Below are 24,777 nucleotides of genomic sequence, written 5' to 3' on the forward strand. Positions count from 1 at the left end.
AATCATTACACTTGTCTTCTGTTCATTTCATACCGTCAGTGGTACTTATTAAATATATCCTAATGGTAGTGATTTTGGCTCATAAAGCTCCTTATTAATGCAGAATATATATCTCCACCAGAAACATCAAGTCATTCTTGAATTTTGTTTTTTGTTTTTTAAATCTTCTTATTATTTTCTATTTTTTATTTTTAAATTATTCTAAAATTCTTAATTTGGGTAAATTTTAGAAACTTTCCTGTGTTTTGAGATAGTTGCAAGTAGATGGCAAAAATCAGTTGAGATAGTTGCAAGTAGATGGCAAAAATCAGTTTATTTGTTAGCACACCCCTATCATTAGTTAAATTTTTCACTGATAATTAGTTGACTTTAAAATGACGAAATTATCCTAATGATAGTTTGTAGACCTGACACAGCTAAAAAATCAGCAACAAAATTCAAGCCTTAGGACAAACTGGTTGACTGGTTGGTTGGTTTACGGTGACTCAGTGGGTGGTCGCTGCCTTCATTTCACATAACTCTATGAATAATTAAAACAACACAAAATCAAAGGAAAGAAATTGTGTTTTGTTAAGAATACTATTAGTTGATGTTGGCTGATCAGTATAGCTTGGTTGATGTGTCAAGAGCTAACCTAATGTGTCAAAGCTTCAGTTGATGTGTCAAACAGAATATTAGCTTTGTGTATTCGGCATAACTAATTGCCATATGTCACTTTGTAATTGGCTTCTTTAGATCAATTTAGTTGTAGCTAACTGCTTAATACATATAAATTGAGCTAAGGTCAATATAACAAATTGTATTCAAGATTCTTCTTATTCAATCTAAAAAATTCCATCTCATTCTCTCTGATTTTCTTGAGTACCAAACAACAATTTTACAATTTCAATATGCTATCAAAGCAAACAAATATGTCCAATCCAAACAAGTCAGCTTCATCTTCAATCTCCTTCTCCTTTATTCAACCAATTAAACTTGATAGAACCAATTACCTTGTGTGGAGAGCTCAAGTTCATGCTTTAATTATTGCTAATGGACTTGAAAGTTTTATCAATGGTGATTTACAGTGTCCAAATCATTTTCTTGCTCAAACAGATGGTGAATCTAGTAGATGAAAAGCTCAAGATTCAAACGGACATGAGAATCCTGATTTTATTAATTGGAAGGAAATTGATAAGCTCATACAGAGCTAGATGTTGTCATTCATGGTGGATAGTGTGCTAATCATGGTGATTGATTCTGATGCTTCACTTGAGCTTCGGGAAAACCTTGCTGAAATGTTTATGTCTCAATCTAAAGCTCGTTACATGCCCCTAAAGATACGAGTTCAAACTACAAAGAAAGGAGCTCTCTCTATTGCTAATTATTTCCAGCTAATTTCATTATGCATTTGCTTACTAGATTGGATGCAAATTATGAATATTTGGTTACAAACTTACTTGCTAGGTTGGAAAAGGATAACATTACTATTGAAGATGTGTATTCATTGATGCTTAGCCATGAAACTAGATTGAAAATGAATAAGGGAAAAGCACAGAGTGAAGTGTTACATAACATGTCTGTTAATTTTGCTAAAAAAAGACTTAACTATAATAAGTCTTCTAGTACTAATAAGAGAAGTTTCGATGGTGGAAATATTGGTGCCTTTGATAATAATAGGAGTAGATTTATCACTGATAAGGAGATTATATGTCAAATTTGTTTCATTCATGTCATGGAGTTTACAAGTGCAGGAATATATTTAATCAAAACTTTATTCCTAGGCCATGGAGAAGTGGTTTAAGGCCCAGAGGTGTTATCAACTACAAAGGTTTAGTTATACTCAAAGCAGTTACGGCAAGGGATTTGGTTTTCCTTATGGTACTGGTACTATTTTTCCTAAATAGCCTGGAAATGGACTTTTATTTCAAGGCAATGTTGCCTATCAAAGCTCTCATCTCATGCCTCCTCAAGGCTATCCTCACTTTCAAGGATCACCAGGTCACCTTAACAGGGTTCATGGTGCTAGTAATACCTCCTTAAATATAGTTGGCTCTTCTCTTGGCTTCTATACTTCTTCTGCTCACATAACTGATTTTGGAGTTGTTACAGATCTAGCCTGGTACATTAACTCAAGTGTGAGAAATCGTGTTACCAAAGATACAGGTATATTCTCTATATATTCAGTTTTTGTTGGGACAGGTAAGTTGCATATAGGAAATGGAATGGGCTTGAATATATACCATGTTGGTCTTACCTTTGATCAATACTTTATCTACAACTTCTATATACCTTAACAACATTTTACATGTTCCTGCTATCACTAAAAATCTTTTAAATATTTATAAACTCCTTTATAATAATGTTGTTCTTATTGAATTTCATCAAACTATGTGTTTTGTTAAGGACAAGAACACAGGGACCATTCTACTCAAAGGGATTGTTAGATAAGGATTGTATCAAGTTGAAGGACTTATTGCAGTGCATAGTGCTATAGTTTCTAGTAATGTCAGACCTAATGCTATGTTTGTCCCCTCAAAGTCTGTATCTAGTCTCAAACATCATCTTGTTTAAATGATTAGTCACTTAGGTGAGTCTGATACTATGCATACTCATGAAAAGTTGTCAAATGTAAACATTGTTCCAATCAATAATAAAACCTCTAAGGCCTTATATGTTTCTTATTCATAGCCTGTTGATTGCAATCTTTTACACAAGAGAATGGATCATCCCACAATCCATGCTCTTAAGCATATAATGAAACACCTCAACTCTAACTTTGATGTGAATAAGCACACTAAACCATATTTTTGCAATGCCTATCAATTTGGTAAATGTCATACTGATACCACCACCACAAAACTAATAGAACTTTTATATATTGATCTCTGGGGCTAACTCTATTACTTTCTTCCCAAGGATATCAATATTATCTTTCTTTCTTAGATGGTTACACAGGTTTACTTGGATATTTCCCCACACAATAAAGTATCAAACCTTCCAAACATTTATTGATTTTCAACATATGATTAAAAACAACCTTTCCACTGAAACTAAATGTCTCCAAATAGACTAAGAAGGAGAATTCAAACCTTTTGTTTCCTATTTAGCTGCCCAGAGAATACAATTCAGATATCCTTACCTACATATTCATCATCAAAATGGAAAAATTAAGTGTAAACACAGACATATAGTTGAGACATGACATACTTTTTTAGCTTAAGTACACTTGCCATTAAAATTTTAGTGGAATGCCTTCCATATTGCCACTTATCTCATTAACAGAATACCTACTCCCATTTTGAACAATAAATAACTTTTTGAACTTTTATTCAATAAGAAATCAGATTATTCAGTCATGAGCTTGTTTGGTTGTGCTTATTTTCCCTTTTTGAGACCATACAATCATTATTATCTTGAGTATAGAATTGGCAGATGTATATTTCTTGGCTACAACTCACTCCACAAAGGCTATTTGTCTCTCTACTCTTCAAGAAGAGTGCATATTAATAATCATACGATCTTTAATGAGTCATGTTTTCCTTATGAGTCAAGAGTTGATTTTTCCTCAATTAATGCCTCATATGCTTCTTCATGTTCACAACGTTTTTCTTCTTCTTCTCCTACTTCGTCTAAATTTTTCTCTTCTCTTATCATTCAACTTGATATATCATATTCTCAATCTCCAACAACAGTAGCAACAGCAACAGAGGCTTCCTCTGCATATCTTTCCCCTGCATATATTCTTGAATCCAACATCTCTCCTATACATATTTTTTTACCTGATACCTCTCCCAACACCTCTCCTATACATACTTCTTTACCTAATACATCTCCCCATGCATGGCCAACTTCTTCACTCGTTCATCATATCACCCCTCCAAAAGCCTTTGTTCCTGGTCATAGTATGATAATTAGATCAAAGACAAGAATATCCAAACCGAAAATCTATATAGCAAACTGTTTATCTCAACCTACAAAACCTTCTATTATCTTAGCAGCCATGTCATATCCAAAATGGCTCCAAACCATTACTGATGAGTATAAGGCATTAATGAATTATCAAACTTGGGTTCTTGTCAAGCCAAGTAAGCCTGTCAAAGTCAATTGGGAACAAATGTGTATTTAGGATTAAATATAATCCAGATGGGATTGTACTAAAGTATAAGGCAAGACTTGTAGCTAAGGGATTTCTTCAAACTCAAGAACTGGACTATAATGAATCGCTTATTCCAGTTGTTAAATCATCCACTATTCAAGTGATTTTAAGTTTGACAATTATGAATAATTGGGTGTTGAGACAAATTGACATTAATAATGCATTTTTAAATAGATATTTAACTAAAGGAAGCAACCTGAGGGCTTTGTAGATCACTCCAAGCCTCATCATGTGTGTAGATTCCATAAAACCTTATATGGCCTCAAACAAGGTCCTAGAGCTTAGTTTGACCGGTTTAGATCAGCATTTACAGCTCAGTAGGAACTTAGTAATTCCATATCAAATACTTCATTTTTTTTAAGAGATCTCAAAGTTATTTTTTACTTGTGCTAGTACATGTAGATGATATCATCATTGTTGAGTGTTAGAAAATGCATATTTATAAAGGAGAAAACCGTCATTTTACATTTCAAGTCTTACTAACAACCCTTACTTTTATGTATTTAACCTTCTTGTGATGTAATTACGTGTGTGTTATTTTAATTAAGTATTTTATGTATTTTAGGGGCATTATAGTCATTTCACAATAAAGGAGAGATCAGACGGCAAAACGGACATCACTTTTGAACTCAGAACGGTCGAAAACCTTAGGAGGAGCATAAAAGGAAAAATGGCACTATTCACATGTACGATACTATTCACGTATACGGTACTATCTACGTTACTGTTCACGACACTGTTCACATAGACGGATCGATGACGTGGCATTGACCGATGATGTGGCATTGACCGATGATGTGGCATTGACTGATGAGGTGTCACGATCCTGTTGGACTAAAATTCTTATGTACTGTTGATGGTGACGTGGCAGCATATCAGTGGACGAAAAATCTCGCGTACGGTGCATGCATCACACAGGATTATTGTCAACCAAACCGCATTACTGTTCATCCGGGTCAAACCGTGTTACTGTTCATCCGCGTGGTCAAACCGTGGACTGTTGACTGATGACGTGGCGCAATCCTGAGCGTCCAAACTGTTTTTAATCCGATGGCCATGATTTACTCCATGTATCTATAAAAAGGGGGCCTCCCCCCCCTAATTTGATATCTCTGAATCTATTTTTGGGATCCATTTTCTGTAGTTCCCTCTCCATCTTGTATTTTCTTTGTATTTTAATAAATTCCCATTTTGCCCCTAGTTCAATTATGAGTAGCTAATTTCCTTTCAAGCTTGGGTTGAAGGTGAAGTCTCAACATGTGTCATGGGCTTTATTTGGTAAATTTATTTTCTTTTCCCCTCTAGTTTTTGTGGATGATTTGACTTATCGTCGACAAATAATACTGATCTTGTCTAGATACCGCCTTGGTTACACCGGCTCTCTAGTATAAGGTTATTATTATTTGGCACGATAAGCCCTTAACACCATATTGATTAGAGCGTGGTTCATGAGGTGTGGATTCCCCCCTCATGATTTAATTGGCATTAATACGGATTATTTAGCCCATGATGCAAGTTGATACGGATCCAAATACCCAAGTACGTCATTTCAATAGATTTCGCTTCAACTTATTCTCGCCATTGCAATTCCAATTTTAGAATTTATTATCACAATTTCAATTCCAATTTTAGGATAATTTAAATCACTTCCACCACAATTCCAACCACCCATTTTGCAAAATTAATTCTATACACAATTAAAATCCACCTCCTCGTGGGATCGACACTCGTCACCATTGATCTACACTACAATAGATTCGTGCGCTTGCGAGTTCATTAAAATTTGCACAACAAGTTTTTGGCGCCGTTGCCGGGGAGGTAAGTAGTTTTAATTCATAGAATTAATTTTTGTGAATAATTTCTTTTATTTTTTTTATTATTATTAAAAAAAAAAGAAAAAAAAAAGTGAATCCGCATTTAGAGGTTAGTATTTCTTTTCTTTTTCTCTTCTTTAAAATTCTGTAATTTAATTTTCGATTTATTTTTTTCTTTGTAATTTTTGTTTATTTTATTAATTTAATTTTTAGTTAATTTATTTCACGTATTTGTTTTTGTGTATTTTTATAGAAATATTGTAATAGCGCAATAAGGTTAGTATCGTAATTTCTCCCTCTTCTTTATTTTTATTTGTTTTGTTCCCATCTTTATTTTTATTTTATTTGTTTTGTATGCATGGTCGTAGGTCATTATTACCTAATCTTGAACCTGTAGACCTTGAATTAGAAAAAACACTTCGCACACAAAAGCACATTAAAAATAAAGTTGGAATGGATTTACAAGCACCACAGGAGAGGCCATTTAAGGACTATTTTAGTCCCTTAGCTAATTTGAGCACATCATGCATAAGATACCCAAATGTAGCTGTTAGGAGTTTTGAATTAAAACCTAGTGTGCTAAATTGTCTCCCCACATTCTATGGCTTAGAAAATGAGGACCCATATAATCATCTGAATGATTTTCATGCAATTTGTCAAACTTTTAAATATGAAAATTTTTCAGACGATGATGTTAAACTCAGATTATTCCCATTTTCTTTAAAGGATAGAGCTCGTTCATGGCTTAATACATTGCCTGCCAATAGCATTTCATCATGGGAACAAATGGTTACAAAATTTTTGAATAAATATTTCCCAGTGCATAAAACCAATTCTATTCGCAGGGAAATTTCAGAGTTTACACAAAGAGAGGACGAGCAGTTTTTCGAAACTTGGGAGCGATTCAATGGGCTACTCTTGAAGTGTCCACATCATGGATACGAGAAATGGCACCAATGCCAATACTTTTTGGAGGGATTATTGCCGAATGTGCAAGAATGGCTAATGGCAACAAGTGGAGGAGAGCTAATGTCAAAAAGTGCATCAGAAATTTGGGAGTTTTTCCAGCGACAAGCGGATAATTCCCAACAACGGAGTCGATCACTCAGGAATACCAGAAGAATTAAGGGAGTAAATGAGGTTCAAATTGGCGAGTCAACTTCGGGAATCAAAGAAGTCAAGGAGATGGTTGAAGGTCTTGCTCGACAAATAGCATCGTTATCGACTGCTAAATCAACAGAATCACATGACCCTGACTCATATCCAGATCAAGCCAATGCCATAGGTGTAATGAGAAAGCCATCTAATTACAACCCATACTCCAACACATATAACCCTGGATGGAGAGACCACCCCAATTTTTCATGGTCTCAAGGATTCCAACAGAATGGACCAGCAGCTCCAGCTCCACCAATGCAACCAATTCCTCAAATTCCTCAAGCCTCTCAGCCCCCATTTAGACCATTCAATCAGAACCAAAACTACTCTCAACCCAGACCATGGGAGGATTCATTCCAGAATTTCAAGAATGCTACTCACTCTACGATTGAGCAACAGAACCGCACCATTGATGGACTACGAAATGAGTTGAGAGCAGGCTTCAACTCACAAGCTCAATCAGTTTCAAGCCTCGAGAAGATGGTGGGACAACTTGCTTCTTCAGTTCAGACCTTGGCAATGACTGTTGAGAAAGGAAAATTTCCAAGTCAACCAGTGCCTAATCCTAAAGGAGTACATGAAGCAAGTACCAGTTCACCACAACAGCATGGAGAGGTCAAAGCAGTCATGACCTTGCGAAAAGGAAAGGAAGTCGACAACAAAGTGGAGATGCCGGTGACAAAAGAAAATCAAATTGTACCTGTGAATGTTGAAGACTCACCACCGGAGGAGAAAGAAGAAACCAACCCACGAGAATACGTTCCGAAAGCTCCATTTCCTCAGAGGTTAGCGAAAGGCAAGAAAGGAAAATCCACAGGTGAGATTCTCGAAATCTTCAAACAGGTAAGTGTTAATATCCCTTTGCTTGATGCTATTAAACAAGTTTCATCTTATGCCAAGTTTCTTAACGACCTTTGTACTAAAAAGAGAAACATGCATGTTCAAAAGAAGGCATTTTTAACAGAAAACATTAGTTCTATACTCCAACATAAAATTCCTTTAAAATGCAAAGACCCAGGCTCCCCCACTATCTCATGTAGTATAGGGAACCACACAATTGAGAATGCTTTGTTGGATTTAGGAGCTAGTGTAAATTTGTTGCCTTATTCAGTATTTGTGAAACTTGGATTGGGAGAATTACACCCAACTCCAGTGGTGTTACAGCTTGCAGATCGGTCCACGAAAATACCTCGTGGTATTGTGGAGGACGTGCTTATCCAGGTAGACAAGTTTTATTTTCCTGTTGATTTCATTGTAATTGACACTCAACCAATACAGGACTCAAGGAAGCACATCCCCATTATTCTAGGCCGACCTTTCTTGGCAACTGCAGATGCTCATATTCAATGTAGGACCGGAAATATGCAATTGTCCTTCGGCAACATGACTATGGAGCTAAATATTTTCAACATTGCAAAACAACCTCACAGTGCAGATGATGGAATTGTTGATGTGGATTTAATAGAAACAATAGTTGATAATACTTTTCTTTCAAACCTTAGTGATGATCCTTTACAAACATGTTTAACTCACTTTGGTTTGGATTTTGATATTGACAGATCGGTCGAAGAGGTCAACGCCCTACTTGACTCAGCACCATCCATGGACACTAATAAATGGAAGTCAAGAGTTGAACAACTAGCACCATCAGAGAAGAAACTCATTCCATCATCAGAATCACCACCGAAACTCGAGCTCAAACCATTACCCAACACTCTGGAATATGCATTTTTGGGAGAAGAAAGTACTCTGCCGGTAATCATCTGATCATCCCTAAATGACGAACAAAAAGGTAAGTTGTTGGATGTTTTAAAAGAGCACAAAGGGGCATTAGGATGGACCATAGCAGACATAAAAGGTATAAACCCAGTAGACTGCATGCATTACATTCACCTTGATGAAAATGCTAAAACTACTAGGGAGATGCAACGTCGGTTAAATCCTAACATGAAAGAAGTTGTTAGAACTGAAGTCCTTAAGCTATTAGATGCAGGTATCATTTACCCAATTTCTGATAGTTCATGGGTCAGTCCTGTACAAGTCGTCCCCAAAAAGTCAGGAGTCACAGTAGTTACCAATGCTGATAATGAATTGATACCAACTAGAGTAACTACAGGATGGCGTGTATGCATTGATTATAGAAAGTTGAATTCTGTCACACGTAAAGACCATTTTCCTTTACCATTTATTGATCAAATGCTTGATAGATTAGCAAGCCATGAATTTTATTGCTTTCTAGATGGTTACTCAGGATATAATCAAATTCCCATAGCACCAAAAGATCAAGAGAAAACTACTTTCACTTGCCCTTTTGGCACTTTTGCATATAGGAGAATGCCATTTGGATTATGTAATGCACCTGCTACGTTTCAACGATGCATGTTGATCATTTTCTCTGATATGGTTGAACGATTCCTTGAAGTCTTTATGGATGATTTTTCTGTTTTTGGTGACTCGTTTGATCAATGTTTACATCATTTAACGCTAGTTTTGCAGAGATGTACCGAGAAGAACTTAGTCTTGAATTGGGAGAAGTGTCATTTTATGGTAAAACAAGGTATTGTTCTCGGTCACATCATTTCAAGCAAAGGTATTGAGGTTGACAAAGCCAAGGTGGATCTCATTTCTAATCTTCCTCCACCTAAAACAGTCAGAGAAGTAAGATCTTTCCTTGGGCATGCTGGTTTCTATAGACGTTTCATTAAAGATTTTAGCAAAGTTTCTAGACCCTTATGTAATTTACTTGCTAAGGATGTACCTTTTATCTTTAATGATTCATGTCTCATGGCGTTTGAAAAATTAAAGCAGTTGTTGACATCATCACCCATCATTCAGGCCCCAAACTGGAACTTACCATTTGAGCTCATGTGTGATGCATCTGATTATGCAGTAGGAGCAGTATTAGGACAAAGAGTTGATCGAATTCCCCATGTTATTTACTATGCTAGTATGACATTGAATGATGCACAGTTGAACTATTCAACTACTGAAAAAGAAATGCTAGCAGTAGTGTTTGCATTAGAGAAATTTCGATCTTATCTCATTGGTTGTAAAATAATTATATTCACAGATCATGCTGCTCTTAAATATCTTCTCACAAAGAAAGATGCAAAAGCTAGACTAATTCGTTGGGTGTTACTTTTGCAGGAATTCGACTTGGATTTCAAGGATAAGAAAGGCACAGAAAATGTTGTGGCGGACCACCTCTCTCGTCTCTATTTTGACACAATTACAGAGCCATTAATATTAAATGAGTCATTTCCAGATGAACAATTAATGAATGTGGAAGTATTACCTTGGTATGCTGATATAGTTAATTATCTTGTTACAGGTAAACTTCCAGAGCATTGGACCAAGCAAGACAAGGCTAAATTCTTTGCAGAAATAAAGAATTTCTTTTGGGATGACCCATATTTGTTCAAGTATTGTGCAGACCAAATTGTTAGACGATGTGTCCCTGAAAATGAAATTCAGAATGTTCTTTCATTCTGCCATGCACAAGCTTGTGGAGGCCACTTCAGTGCTAAGAAAACCGCGACTAAAGTTTTACAATGTGGTTTTTATTGGCCAACTATATTTCGAGATGCTTACACTTTCTGTTCTTCATGTGATAGGTGTCAACGAATGGGGAGCATTACACGAAGGAACATGATGCCACTAAATCCAATTTTAGTGGTTGAGATTTTTGACGTATGGGGTATCGACTTCATGGGACCCTTTCCCTCTTCTTTTGGCCATCAATACATATTGGTTGGTGTTGACTACGTCTCGAAATGGGTAGAAGAAATTCCATGTAGGACCAATGATCACAAAGTGGTGATAGGATTTTTGAAAAGCAACATTGTTTCACGCTTTGGATTCCCTCGAGCGATAATCAGTGATGGTGGTGCCCACTTTTGTAACAAAGCATTCAAAGCTCTTTTGACAAAGTATTCAATCACACACAAAGTGGCGACCCCGTATCATCCGCAAACCAGTGGCCAAGTTGAGATCTCCAATCGAGAAATAAAGCACATATTAGAAAAAACAGTGAGGCCAGACATAAAAGATTGGTCATTAAGACTTGATGATGCATTATGGGCATATAGAACGGCTTTCAAGACCCCGATTGGGATGTCACCCTACAGGCTAGTGTATGGAAAAGCTTGCCATCTACCTGTGGAACTCGAGCATCGTGCATATTGGGCCATCAAGAAATTCAACTTTGACATGCAGCAAGCCAGCTCAGAAAGAAGATTACAGCTGGCAGAACTTGAAGAAATTCGCAATGATGCATACGAAAATGCCAAGATTTACAAGCAACGAATGAAAGTCTTCCATGATAAGCAAATTATGAGAAAATCGTTCACTCCAGGTCAGAACGTGCTTTTATTCAATTCTCGCTTGCACCTATTCCAAGGAAGTTACGCTCTCGTTGGTCTGGTCCCTTTATTGTTCATACTGTTTTTCCACATGGGGCAATTGAAATTAAGGACCCAAAGAACGGTGTCACGTTTAAAGTTAATGGTCAAAGATTAAAGCCATATATTGAGTACCAACCACATGGAGAAGACACCGAAATAAATTTGAGTGACCCACCAGATTTGAATTGATTTTTTCTTTTTGTTGATTTGATTTTTCTTTCTTTCTTTTTATTATTCTTTTGCTAATTGAAATTATTTTTGCATAAGTGTGTTTGTTTTACCATTAAGTTTTTTTTTTCTTATCATTGTTAATCATGAGTACCATACTTAGACCGTTCCTCCTGAACATTCTTAAACCACTTCAACGTGTCAAAACTCATCTCAAAAGGCAGATTCTATTTTGTAAAACACAACGCATTTGGGCTCTACAACCACCAGAGTTAGTAGCCTATGTTGAGGGTTTAGAACGCCAACTCAGAGACATTGAGAGAAGTGTTTACGACATCCAGTTGGAGCTTGAGGTAAATTCAATAAGAGGACGATTTTAATTTTCTTTGTGTGTTTTGATTTGTTTTTCTGTTTGTGTGCTTTAGTTTGTTACCCCGGTGAAGTGGCGGATAACGGTACTCCGTGACAATCAAGTCGGTTACTTCAGTTTCCCATAATAACTGATATTCTGAGGCGAAGGTATGGATAGAAACGAGATTCTAGCAAAGCTTCACAAGCGATTCCCTTCACTTCCTCAGAATTCCCTCCTTACAATCTATAAAGCCCGGTCTGAACGCATGCGATTGCTCATGAGGAATAACATACCTGCAGACATCCGTTGGTTAATCGAGGCTAAAGTACGATTGGCAGGTGAGTTACCTCCTAAATTTATTGCATACATGCCTGGTTGTGGTAAAGGAAATTACGCAAGAAAACGACGAGCTCGAAGAATTTCTGTTGCTTGTCACAAGTGTGCCAGAATGAGTTGCGATAGAAACCCATGTTCTTTAGGAATGGTGTCTGATAACAGAGAAGATAAGATTCAATTCATTAGGGATGGCTTGAATAAGGAGTCATTGGATGATATCCTTTTGTCTCTTGAAACGCATCCCAGTGGATATGTGCAAGGAGCGATTCTCCAGTTATGGCCATTATTCCAGAAAGAGCATACACGATATAGTCTTGGGAATCTGACTATAAACGACCCTGTTTGCCAGTTTATAAGAAAACTGGATAGGAAGCCTATCCTCGACCCATAGAGGGCGTTCAAGCCGTTTCTGGACGTAAAACCAGAGGAAGATGTGAGCCACAGTCGCAACTACGTGTAAATATCCTTTTACTTTACTGTTATTTTATTTCATTTCACTGTTGTTTTATTGTTTGCATTATTGTCTTTAATAATTTTGTTACTGTTTGCTTTTTCCTTTTTGACTCGCGAGCCACGTGCTTTACGCGTTATTTGACACTGACATGTTACCTTATTCACAGCTGTGATCCACTGTCACCAAGATTCTTAAATGTGATTTATCTTTTGTCAAGCACTCACAAATTATTTTTGAGAAGTATCACAATGGCAGCTACTCCTAATAGACAATTCAAGAACATTTGTGTGCTTTCTGGATTTACCTATGGCAAACATAAAGAGTTCGTGGAGGCAGCCATAGATCTTGGTCGAAGCATAGCAGCGAGAAAATTACATTTGGTGTATGGAGGAGGTAACCGAGGGTTATCAAAAATGGTCTCAGAAGCAGCTTTTATCAGAGGAAGTCAAGTGTTAGGCATCATCCCAAGAGTCCTAAAACCATTGGGCAGTTCGTCTGACTCATCAACTGGAGAAGAGTTAGTCGTCTCAGGTATGCAAGAAAGAATAACTGAAATGCTTAATCATGCTGATGCTTTTATTTTCCTTCCAGGAGATCTTGCAACACTAGAGGCACTTATGACACTAGCATCTTGGCCCCATCTGCACATCCACTAGAAACCCATCGGTTTGTTAAATGTCAATAACTTTTATGATGGCTTTATCGCATTTCTTAACCATGCAATAAAAAACTATTTCATTCCTTCTAATGTGAAAAAACTCTTTATTTGTGCTCACACTGCTAATGAGCTACTTGATATGTTACAAGCTTATAAACCGGAGCCAGACCCCTGGACCTTTGTGTTGGAGCGACCAAATAATGATGGTAACAGTAGCCGCAGTAAGAAGTATAAATTAGATTTAACTCTCCGCCTGTAAATATTTTCTTCTGTGTTGCACCACCCAGGTGATGTCTTCTAAACTCTACTTATTTCCTTTAAAACATTGAGGACAATGTTTCGTTCTGGTTGGGGGGAGGGAATAGTCGACAATTGTGGAATCTTGGTTAAGTTTTTACTGATTTTTTGTTGTAGAAACTAACTGTTGCTAACATTTTATGTTGAAGATGGCTGAATATGGAGTGTAGTGCCTCTAGAAACGCATCTTCATCGTTTAAAAAAAAAAAAAAAAAAAAAAAAAAAAAAAAAAAAAAACCTGTTTTCTTCCTCTTTCTCCTTTATAAATATGTAGTTTCAAATTTTTGAGTCGAAGATGGCTGAATATGGAGTGTAGTGCCTCTAGAAACGCATCTTCTTAGTTTAAAAAAAAAAAATTCTTTTTCTAATTAATTTTTCTACATCATTTTCACATTTCTGCATGCATATTTTCCTTTCATGTTTAGAATAGGTTGGGGGGTAGAATGTTGTTTAAAAAAAAAAAATTGTGTTATTTGTTTTAACATTGGATGACATGATTAATTTCAAATTTTAGTATTTGTATTATCTTTGGTCTTAAGTGATGTTACGCTATGTTTGCTACTTTACATGTTGATGTCGGAGACAAATATGAGTTGCTTGAAGGAATGAACATGTCATAAATAAGTGCCAAGTGAGTAGTTGAGCCTATCATTTTCTTGGAGAGTAACCCTTTTGCCCATTCTCTATACAGCTTAGCAGTTTATTATTTTATACACGATCTCTAGATTTCTTTTGAGTTAACCCTTTAAAAAAAAATGGTAAAAATAAAAAAAAAAAAAGAAAAAAATGTGTGTTGCTACATTGGGATGCCCATTTAACTAGTAGATATGGATAATTATTTAGAGCCCTAAAAAACGATGGAAAGGCCATCTTTGATCCGTTTGAGCCTTTCTAGCCATCCCTGTTATTAAATATCCATAGTTACCCCTTTTGAGCCTTCAAAAAAAAAAAAAAAAATTATTTCTGCATTTTTCTCAAACATACACTTTGTTTTCCTTATTTCCTTTCTTTGTTAGCCATATCCCTAGCCTACGTTACGTCCTAATAAAAGTCCTTCTTGATTTTAGGGAACTATAGTTTGAAGTATAAGCTAGTTATATGGGCTAAAAAGATGTAGTGATGCATAATAAAAAAAAAAAAGATATATAAAGTGGGTTGACTAACATTTTATTTGACTTGAGATCGTATTATTTCTAAGCTAAGGGCATATTTATTTCATCTTGGTGAGAGCATGTGATATCACTTCTTTATTATTTTCTCTCTCAATTACCATTCATTGGAGTGACTATTTTTATTGGGTTTAATTTATTTGTGAGAGTGTCATTACTTCCAGTGAGATTTTGGGGTTTGACATGTCATTCTTGAAAGTAGCTATAACAAAGTCTACTGGGCCGATTCATGTGGATGGTTGATGTGGGTGTGATATTGCTTTAGACTGGAGATAATGCTTATACTTTTATTTGATTGCTATCATTAATCTGATTGAATAAACACGAGTGTTTCTAAAAAAAAAAAAAAAATTTGAATTTGAATTTTGTTTTCGCTTTATTTGCTAGGGACTAGCAATAAGCTGGTTGGGGGTGTGTTGAGTGTTAGAAAATGCATATTTATAAAGGAGAAAACCGTCATTTTACATTTCAAGTCTTACTAACAACCCTTACTTTTATGTATTTAACCTTCTTGTGATGTAATTACGTGTGTGTTATTTTAATTAAGTATTTTATGTATTTTAGGGGCATTATAGTCATTTCACAATAAAGGAGAGATCAGACGGCAAAACGGACATCACTTTTGAACTCAGGACGGTTGAAAACCTTAGGAGGAGCATAAAAGGAAAAATGGCACTATTCACATGTACGATACTATTCACGTATACGGTACTGTCTACGTTACTGTTCACGACACTGTTCACATAGACGGATCGATGACGTGGCATTGACCGATGATGTGGCATTGACCGATGATGTGGCATTGACTGATGAGGTGTCACGATCCTGTTGGACTAAAATTCTTATGTACTGTTGATGGTGACGTGGCAGCATATCAGTGGACGAAAAATCTCGCGTACGGTGCATGCATCACACAGGATTATTGTCAACCAAACCGCATTACTGTTCATCCGGGTCAAACCGTGTTACTGTTCATCCGCGTGGTCAAACCGTGGACTGTTGACTGATGACGTGGCGCAATCCTGAGCGTCCAAACTGTTTTTAATCCGATGGCCATGATTTACTCCATGTATCTATAAAAAGGGGGCCTCCCCCCCCTAATTTGATATCTCTGAATCTATTTTTGGGATCCATTTTCTGTAGTTCCCTCTCCATCTTGTATTTTCTTTGTATTTTAATAAATTCCCATTTTGCCCCTAGTTCAATTATGAGTAGCTAATTTCCTTTCAAGCTTGGGTTGAAGGTGAAGTCTCAACATGTGTCATGGGCTTTATTTGGTAAATTTATTTTCTTTTCCCCTCTAGTTTTTGTGGATGATTTGACTTATCGTCGACAAATAATACTGATCTTGTCTAGATACCGCCTTGGTTACACCGGCTCTCTAGTATAAGGTTATTATTATTTGGCACGATAAGCCCTTAACACCATATTGATTAGAGCGTGGTTCATGAGGTGTGGATTCCCCCCTCATGATTTAATTGGCATTAATACGGATTATTTAGCCCATGATGCATGTTGATACGGATCCAAATACCCAAGTACGTCATTTCAATAGATTTCGCTTCAACTTATTCTCGCCATTGCAATTCCAATTTTAGAATTTATTATCACAATTTCAATTCCAATTTTAGGATAATTTAAATCACTTCCACCACAATTCCAACCACCCATTTTGCAAAATTAATTCTATACACAATTAAAATCCACCTCCTCGTGGGATCGACACTCGTCACCATTGATCTACACTACAATAGATTCGTGCGCTTGCGAGTTCATTAAAATTTGCACAACAATCATCACAGGCTCAAGTCCTCAAATCATACAACAAGTCATTTCTAATTTGCAATCTACTTTTGCTTTAAAAGACCTTGGTGAATTGAATTAATTCATAGGCATTCAGGTTATTAAGAATAATTCAGGAATCCACCTTTCTCAATCCAAGTACATAGCTGATTTACTTTATAAGGTTAATATCCAAGATAGTAAACCTTACTCAATACCAATGGCATGTGAAATTCCTCTAACAAAACCTGATGGTGAGCCTTTTGTTGATGCCACTTTATATCGAAGCACTGTTGGAGCTCTTCAATATGCTGCCTTAACAAGGCCTGAGATTGTGTTCTTAATAAATAAACTTGGTCAATATCTTTCAGTTCTTACAGTCAATCATTATGAAGCTTGCAAGAGGATCCTAAGATATCTAAAAGGCACCATTCTCTTTGATCTTCAATTCTATAATCATGGGACATTATAGGTTGATTGTTTCAGTGATGCAGATTGGGCAGGTGACAGGGATGATAGAAAGTCAGTAGCTGGATATTATGTTTTTATTAGTCCTACTCTGGTTTTATGGTACTCTAAAAAGTAAGCCGTAGTCTCTAAGTCTAGCACTGAATATGAATACAGAGCTTAGGCCATGGTAGCCACAGAGGTACTATGGATCAAGTCATTACTTCATGAGTTAGCTCTCTTACCCTCTTATGTTCCAACACTTTGGTGTGACAATCAGAGTGCAACATCTTTGGCTTATAATCCCAAATTTCATTCATGAACAAAATATATAAAACTGGATGTTCATTTTATTAGAGAAAAATTTTTTGCCAACAGTTTTCAAGTTCAACATATTTCAAGCTCGGATCAAACTACATATATTTTCACAAAGGCATTATCTTATCATCCATTTTATTACTTGTGCAGCAAGCTCAACCTTACTTTGCTAGGTTGAGCTTGAGGGGGATGTTAAGAATATTTTTAGTTGATGCTAGCTGATCTATATAGCTTGGTTGATGTGTCAAGAGCTAAGCTAATGTTTCAAAGCTTTAGCTTATGTGTCGAACAAAATACTAGCTTTGTGTGTTTGGTAAAACTAATTGCCATATGTCAATTTATAATTGGCTACTTTAGATCAAGTTAGTTATAGCTAAGCAAAACTGTTATAGCAACTTAATGCATATAAATTGAGCGGAGGTCAATGTAACAAATTGTATTCAAGATTCTTCTTATTCAATCTAGAACATTCTCTCTCATTTCTCTTTGATTTTCTTGAGTACCAAACAACAATTTTACAAATTCAATATGTTTATGGAATACCCATCGGTGCAGGTACAACTATCACGAGTGCTCTACGTTCTAAAAGCTCTCAAGCAAGCCTCAGTCAACCTCTAAGTGCACCTTAATTCCAACTTAGTCAAGTTCATGCTCATCCGCCATTAAAGCTCTGCTCGAGATCGAGACCGAATCTGATGCCCTCCTCTCCAAATACCTATATTTCTCCACTCTCTTTCTCAATACCTCACCAACCTCCAAACCCTCGTCCAAACCCTTCTTAGATCCCGCAGGCGTAATAGCCTCAAAAGCTTCTTGACACTGCAAGCCTCGACTTACTCCATATTTTTCGAGTCATCGACTCCATCGAGACTGAAATCCAAGCCTGGATTGACAAAGAACACATTGAAAGGCTCACGAACACTTTGAAGATCTAGATGGAGATGGTGGCAACAAGGACAAGTTGGTGAAGCTACTGACTCAGTTCAAGGACCAAGCCTTCCAAGGGTTCAATCGCAAATTGCAAGATTTAGTGCTTAAATCAAAGGTTTTTTCATTACTTGAAAAGATTCTCTATAACTCCAATTGTTTAAAGAGTTTAACAGAATAATCTGCGTACTCAATAGCTTCTTTAATTAGATTCAACAAAGATGTCCTTATGGATCAAGTGTTAATGAGTCTAACAATACCAACTTTGTTAACAATGAGCTTCAACTCATTCAATCCAAGATTTTTGAAAACCTAAGAAGTTTGGATCTTAGAGCAAAGTGACTCAAGAGGCAAGGCCTTGTGCTCGAGGCAACAGATGTTGCAAACTTTTGGTTTTCTCACGATATGTCATAAATGGCCCCAGTTATCTAAACAAGGATTAAACGGGATAAAAACGTAATAGGTTGTTTACAAATAAACCAATCTTCGCTATCTACTTGCAATAGCCTCAAACCTTATGGAAGCTTTTAAAAATTACCCTTATTGATTAACTATACACCTTTGCTTTGCATAATAGTTAGTAAAATAACGTGAGAACTATTAAAATACTAAAAACCGATCATTTAAGAACATAAATGAAAATACAAAAAACAATAACCACCATTATTTTCTCACATAATTTAGGGTAAAAAAAAATTCATTTAAAGTAATTATAAATTAATTACTGTAATCCTTTAACAAAGTTCTAACACTTGGAGTTAATTAATTAACAGATTCTTTAACAAAGTTTTAATACTAACGGCTTTATGTGACTTTTTGAAACCGAAGAGAGAGTTACTAGCTGTCTCAATCAGAAATTACTCGTGGGATTACTGCAAAGTACATGTATTTAATTTAGTAATCCAATTATATAACGACTGGTTTCACATATATTTTTAATTTAGTTACCCAATTATCTGTGACTTTTTGGAAAATACACATCCACCCACCCCACTCTTAAATATTTTATAATGGAATAGTAATTATTGCATTATGAGCACCAACTTGAGATAACTTGCACCGAATGGCTTGCTTGCTTTTTATTTGCAACGACATAAAGGGGCAACTCGTTCACCAACCCATTCTTTTCTAAATAAATACTTGCGGCAACAACTTCAGATCGAGTAACTTACACCGGACGACTTGAATGTTAACCAACACCAAAACAAAATGACTCTTAGGTCCCAGAACCTGTCATTTTTATCGTATTCTGTTGTAATTACTTGTCTTATATGTACAATTTCATTGTTGAAGAATAATTGTGACTTTTTAATATACAATATTAATTCTGTTGTTATTGCTTGCTTTTAATATACAATATTAATTTTTAGTCAAACACCTATCTGTTTATCCTTAAATTTCCATATTGAACTTCAGCTTTGATACGTCTAGACTAGTTCGGACTAGCATACTAGACTATACTTATCAATATATGTATTGTACTTTCTAAGATAAAATCCAATATCCTTTCTGGCTACTTTTTCATAAAGATGTCATCTACATTCGAGTGACAGCTAAGTACACGATAGTAAACTAATAATTAAAAAAGAAGGATCTAAATAATAATAATGAAAAACATTAGGGACATAAATGTCCTTCTCACTTCTATAAATAAACATGCGCATAGCCTTTTGATTGTGTGAAATACTGAAGCTAATTGGCAAAATTAAAGAAGAGGAGGAGAATGGGAAAGAGCAAGGTGCTCGTAGTGGGAGGGACAGGTTATATTGGAAGGAGGATAGTGAAGGCAAGCTTAGCTCAAGGCCATGAAACTTATGTTCTTCAAAGGCCTGATATTGGCCTTGATATTGACAAGTTACAAATGCTTTTATCATTTAAGAAGCAAGGAGCTCACTTGATTGAGGCCTCGTTTGCCGATCATCGTAGCCTCGTTGAAGCTGTTAAACGAGTCGATGTTGTAATTTGCACCATCTCTGGGGTTCATTTTAGGAGTCACAACATTTTGATGCAGCTCAAGCTTGTTGATGCCATCAGAGAAGCTGGAAATGTTAAGGTACCGCTTTGTTCTTTTATTTTTCTTTTCCGTCTATATTTTTGCTTTCTTGATTCTTTCATGGTTACAAGAAAAGGAAGTTAAACGAGGGTATGATACCTTTTTTCCTCTTTTAATTAATTATTTGTTATTTTATTGCTCTTTTTGGGCTCTCAAAAGGAATATTCATGAATGATTCAATTTATATGTAATTACTCTTAAATTTATACTTGTTTTAAATTCTTCATACTCATTTTTATTGTAATATTCTTTAACTCTTTTAACTCCAAAATATTCTTTAACTCTTTTAACTCAAAAAATTAACTCTAATGTTTTAAAATAAATAGAAATATGATAAAATATTTCAATATTTAAAAATATTTTAATATTATTAACACATGAGATATGTTTTATTAATTGTAAATCTATTTAACTCAAAAAATCATTTTAAATTTTTATACTAAATACAAATATATTATTAAAATAAATATAATAATTTACATTTTAAAAATTATTTTTATATTAAAAAATATACTAATACTATTAGTGCTAGAGAAGTTATACCATTTAGATTATATTTATATTCATTAAAAAATTTTAAGTTTATTTTTTTAGTTACTATCTACTAATATTATAGTAAAAAGGAGTCGTGATACCTCTTATTAAAAATTTTGAGGTTTACATGATCATTTTTCTAAATCTTAAGGGTGTCGGTATCTTTTTCCCTTTTAAAAAAAAATTATTCTATTTGTTTTACATTTGACAAGTATTTTGTATTTGTTACCAGAAAAAGGCAAAATTGTATTTCTTACACCATAGGAATAGTTAAATTGAATTATTCCGTTTAATAAAAAATTTTAATGAAATTTAATGCTTTAAACAAGACGTATATCTTTTAATTTTACAGTTAGTTATACCTTTAAATTTTATCATTTGTACTAAATTTCTGGAGCTATAATTATTGTCTACTGTATTTACTGTTAAATTTGTTGTACTTTTCTCTCTTAAATGGTAAAATGAAAATTTTAAAAATATTATTAATGAGGCTTATTTGGTCTGTACCAGGGGATGAGTTAACTTAAATTTTTAAGTTAGTAGTGACTTAAATTTTCATCTATCGATTTATTCAATATAACGGTATAGATTTTAAGTGAAACAATATTATTTAATTTATTATTTATCTATTATTGGATTGAATGAATGGATCCATTAAATAAAAATCCAAATTGATATAAATGGTAAAGTTACTTTGACTTAAACATTTTACTCAATATTTTGATATAAATTCTTATCTATCATATCATGGAATCTAATAATAAATATTTAAGTCAAAAGGCAGATTTGATGCTGTCATCGCTGCTACAATTAGGTAAATAGATAGAGATAAAAAAAGTAAGAATTAATTTCTGTCAAAATTTTAATTAAAAAGAGTCCCACCAATTGACTATACATATTTCTGAGAAGAAAATAAGTGTCACTCACAGCTGATCAGGAACGATATCATCTCTTATGTTCTGAATTTCAATAGGTCGGTATAGATAAAGACGCAGATGAGTATTTTTTGGTGACCGGAATTTAATTAAATAAAGTCAAAAAGATTTAAGGATGATGACAACGACAAATCGACAATTTTGGAAGAAACAAATAGTAAGTGGATTTGAAAGTAAATAATTAATTAATTAATGCTTGTAAATTGATACACTACTCATTAAATATCATATAATGCAACTGACAAAATAATTTATGGATATTAATAGTTAAATTTTAACTTAAAGTCTCAGCTACTACGTGTCATTTATTATGGGGTGATAATTTTATAATTAATAAGATTAATATTAATATTTTATAATAGATGAATATTAGATAAGTTGAGATTTAAATTAAAACTAATTGTTTGGATCACTAATATTATTATTTGCAAAGTAACATGCTTTCGCAATTATCACCGGAGGAAATTGTCCTTTCTCCTTCGGTGTTAATGTTTTGTACGACTTTAAGAAAATAAATAAATTATCCAAATCATTTTGATTAGGACTTTTTTTTAATCAACATATTTATCAATTATTTGGTTTTTATTCCAGTTTCTGGAAGAAAGATATAGGCAATATAATTATATAAAGAAGCATACAAAGAATAAAGTCAAATAAATATACAATCAGCAAAAAAAAAAAGGAAAATAAATGGGTCACTCATTCCACATCTTTTGTTAATCTCTAAAAAATTAACATTTCCAAAATTCAGGTCATTATATGCCGCCATCAAACAAAATGAAATCAATCAGTTGGTCCACTTTAGGTAGGTGAAATGTTAATTATCCATCATAAAAGTCTCTCTTCTTAGATTTTTCATTTGTCAAATCTTTAGTCTCACTCAACTGTTTTACGTAGAATGCTCATTATTTTCTCATAATTGAAAATTTAAATGTCCAAAATTCATAGAAGTTATAACTGAAAGTGAAATTAAAAAGAAATTTATAAATTAGAGATATAACAACTATAAAAGTGTGTGTGTATATATATATATATATATTCGCCCTTTTTGAACAATGATACATGATAAATAAATACAAATTTTATTCATCTATATAAATTGATATGACAATTAACATTATATCATCGTCATATGTCTCACATTTTCACATTTTCACATTTTCAAGAGAGTATAAGAATAAGATAATTGGTAGTTATTGTAGCTTCGCTAGCGCGGGTGTAGTCTTTTCTACAAAATCTATTTATAACTAATAAAATGAAAAGAAAATCAAATTTTGATTGATTTTACATGTCAAATATGTATGTATGTATGTATGTATGTATGTATGTATGTAAACAATAGAATGACTAATTGAATTATGCTATATGAGTTTGTATAGCGTTTCTTGCCATCAGAGTTTGGTATAGATCCAGCTAGAATGGAAAATGCACTTGAACCAGGAAGAGTAACATTTGATGAGAAAATGGTAGTGAGAAGGGCAATCCAAGAAGCTAAAATCCCCTTCACTTATGTGTCCGCCAATTGTTTCGCCGGTTACTTCGCCGGCAACCTTTCTCAGATGGGCACACTCCTCCCTCCGAAAGAAAAAGTGTGCATCTACGGAGACGGCAAGGTTAAAGGTACATGTTTGGTCCGCGTAACAAGTCTGTTTGATAAATTTTACATTGATAAACGAGCACCATTAATATATATATAATTATTCTTTAATTATCTACATGAAGTTGTATTTATGGACGAGGATGATATTGCTACATATACAATTAAGACCATAGACGATCCTCGAACGATAAACAAAACGGTGTACTTGAGGCCACCGGAAAACATTCTTACTCAGAGACAATTAGTTGAAATTTGGGAGAAGCTCGCGGGGAAGCAGCTAGAAAAGGTTCACATTCCTAATGACCAATTCCTAGCCACCATGAAAGGTATATAAGTATAAAAATGGTGGAATAATTTTTAATACTTCTTTTTTGGATTATATTAACTTCCTAAATTAGCTTATTAACTGCATAATCTGAAAACCTGAGCCCTTGCTTTTGAGAACGAGGCAATGAGGTGCTTATTACTCAACCAATGAGTGGTTCGCAACAATGCTCGAGTTATTGAGTGATTTTGTACTTCATAATATTATTAATTTGATGTATTCGATTGTTGCAGAAATGGACTATGCTGGACAAGTGGGGGTGGGACATTTCCATCACATATTTTATGAAGGTTGTTTAACAAATTTCGAAATAGGGGAAGGACAAGAAGAAGCTTCAAAGCTCTATCCAGAGGTCAAATACACTCGAATGGATGACTATTTAAAGCAATATCTGTGAGCAATATCAATTCAATACGAGTTTAGAACGTTATATGTTTGTATTTCGCGTTTGGATTGTCAAAAAAAATTTCAGCTTCTGTATTTTCCTTAACTGTTATTTTCTGTGTGCCTGCAAATCTTTGCCATGAGTCTTTCATTCCATGACAGAATCTAAAGCTTCTTATATGTTTGAATTTCTTTTGGGCTGTAAAATAAATTTTCAGCCTCTGTATTCTTGTCATTTCTATGTTCTTTGTGTACGCAGATCTTAGCCACGAGTCTTTCATTCCATGAAAGAATCTAAAGCTTTCTTTTTTATTTTTGCTTTTATTATTATTATTATTATTATTATTATTATTATTATTATTATTATTTTAACTACATGCCTTGATGCAATCGAAATTTAATATTTTAATATTCTATTAATTTTAGAAAATATTGGAATAAAAAGAACAGTCTAAATTCATGTTAATTCGAAAAAATACCGTTAATCTAGAGGGTTAAAACTAGTTGATTCAGCATAATATTAAA

The 24,777-nt window shown here is 34.5% G+C and overlaps 1 protein-coding gene and 1 non-coding gene across 2 annotated transcripts; one reads left to right on the top strand and one right to left on the bottom strand.

Annotated features, from left to right (window-relative positions):
- Nucleotides 1-6,789: 6,789 nt before the first annotated feature.
- On the bottom strand, nucleotides 6,790-6,893 carry LOC112098621. Its single transcript, XR_002905731.1, has one exon. It is a non-coding gene; the product is annotated as a small nucleolar RNA R71 (small nucleolar RNA).
- A 13,228-nt stretch (nucleotides 6,894-20,121) lies between these two features.
- LOC18043023 (isoflavone reductase homolog) lies at nucleotides 20,122-24,458 on the top strand. The gene is made up of 4 exons (XM_006432565.2): nucleotides 20,122-20,474; nucleotides 23,323-23,563; nucleotides 23,666-23,869; nucleotides 24,102-24,458. The coding sequence occupies exons 1-4, from the start codon at nucleotides 20,145-20,147 to the stop codon at nucleotides 24,263-24,265; spliced, it is 939 nt and encodes a 312-aa protein (XP_006432628.1). The 5' UTR covers nucleotides 20,122-20,144; the 3' UTR covers nucleotides 24,266-24,458.
- The last annotated feature ends 319 nt before the right edge of the window (nucleotides 24,459-24,777 follow it).

The sequence above is a fragment of the Citrus clementina genome, unplaced genomic scaffold, assembly GCF_000493195.1.
Source record: "Citrus clementina cultivar Clemenules unplaced genomic scaffold, Citrus_clementina_v1.0 scaffold_5, whole genome shotgun sequence".
Classification (NCBI taxonomy): Eukaryota; Viridiplantae; Streptophyta; class Magnoliopsida; order Sapindales; family Rutaceae; genus Citrus; species Citrus x clementina.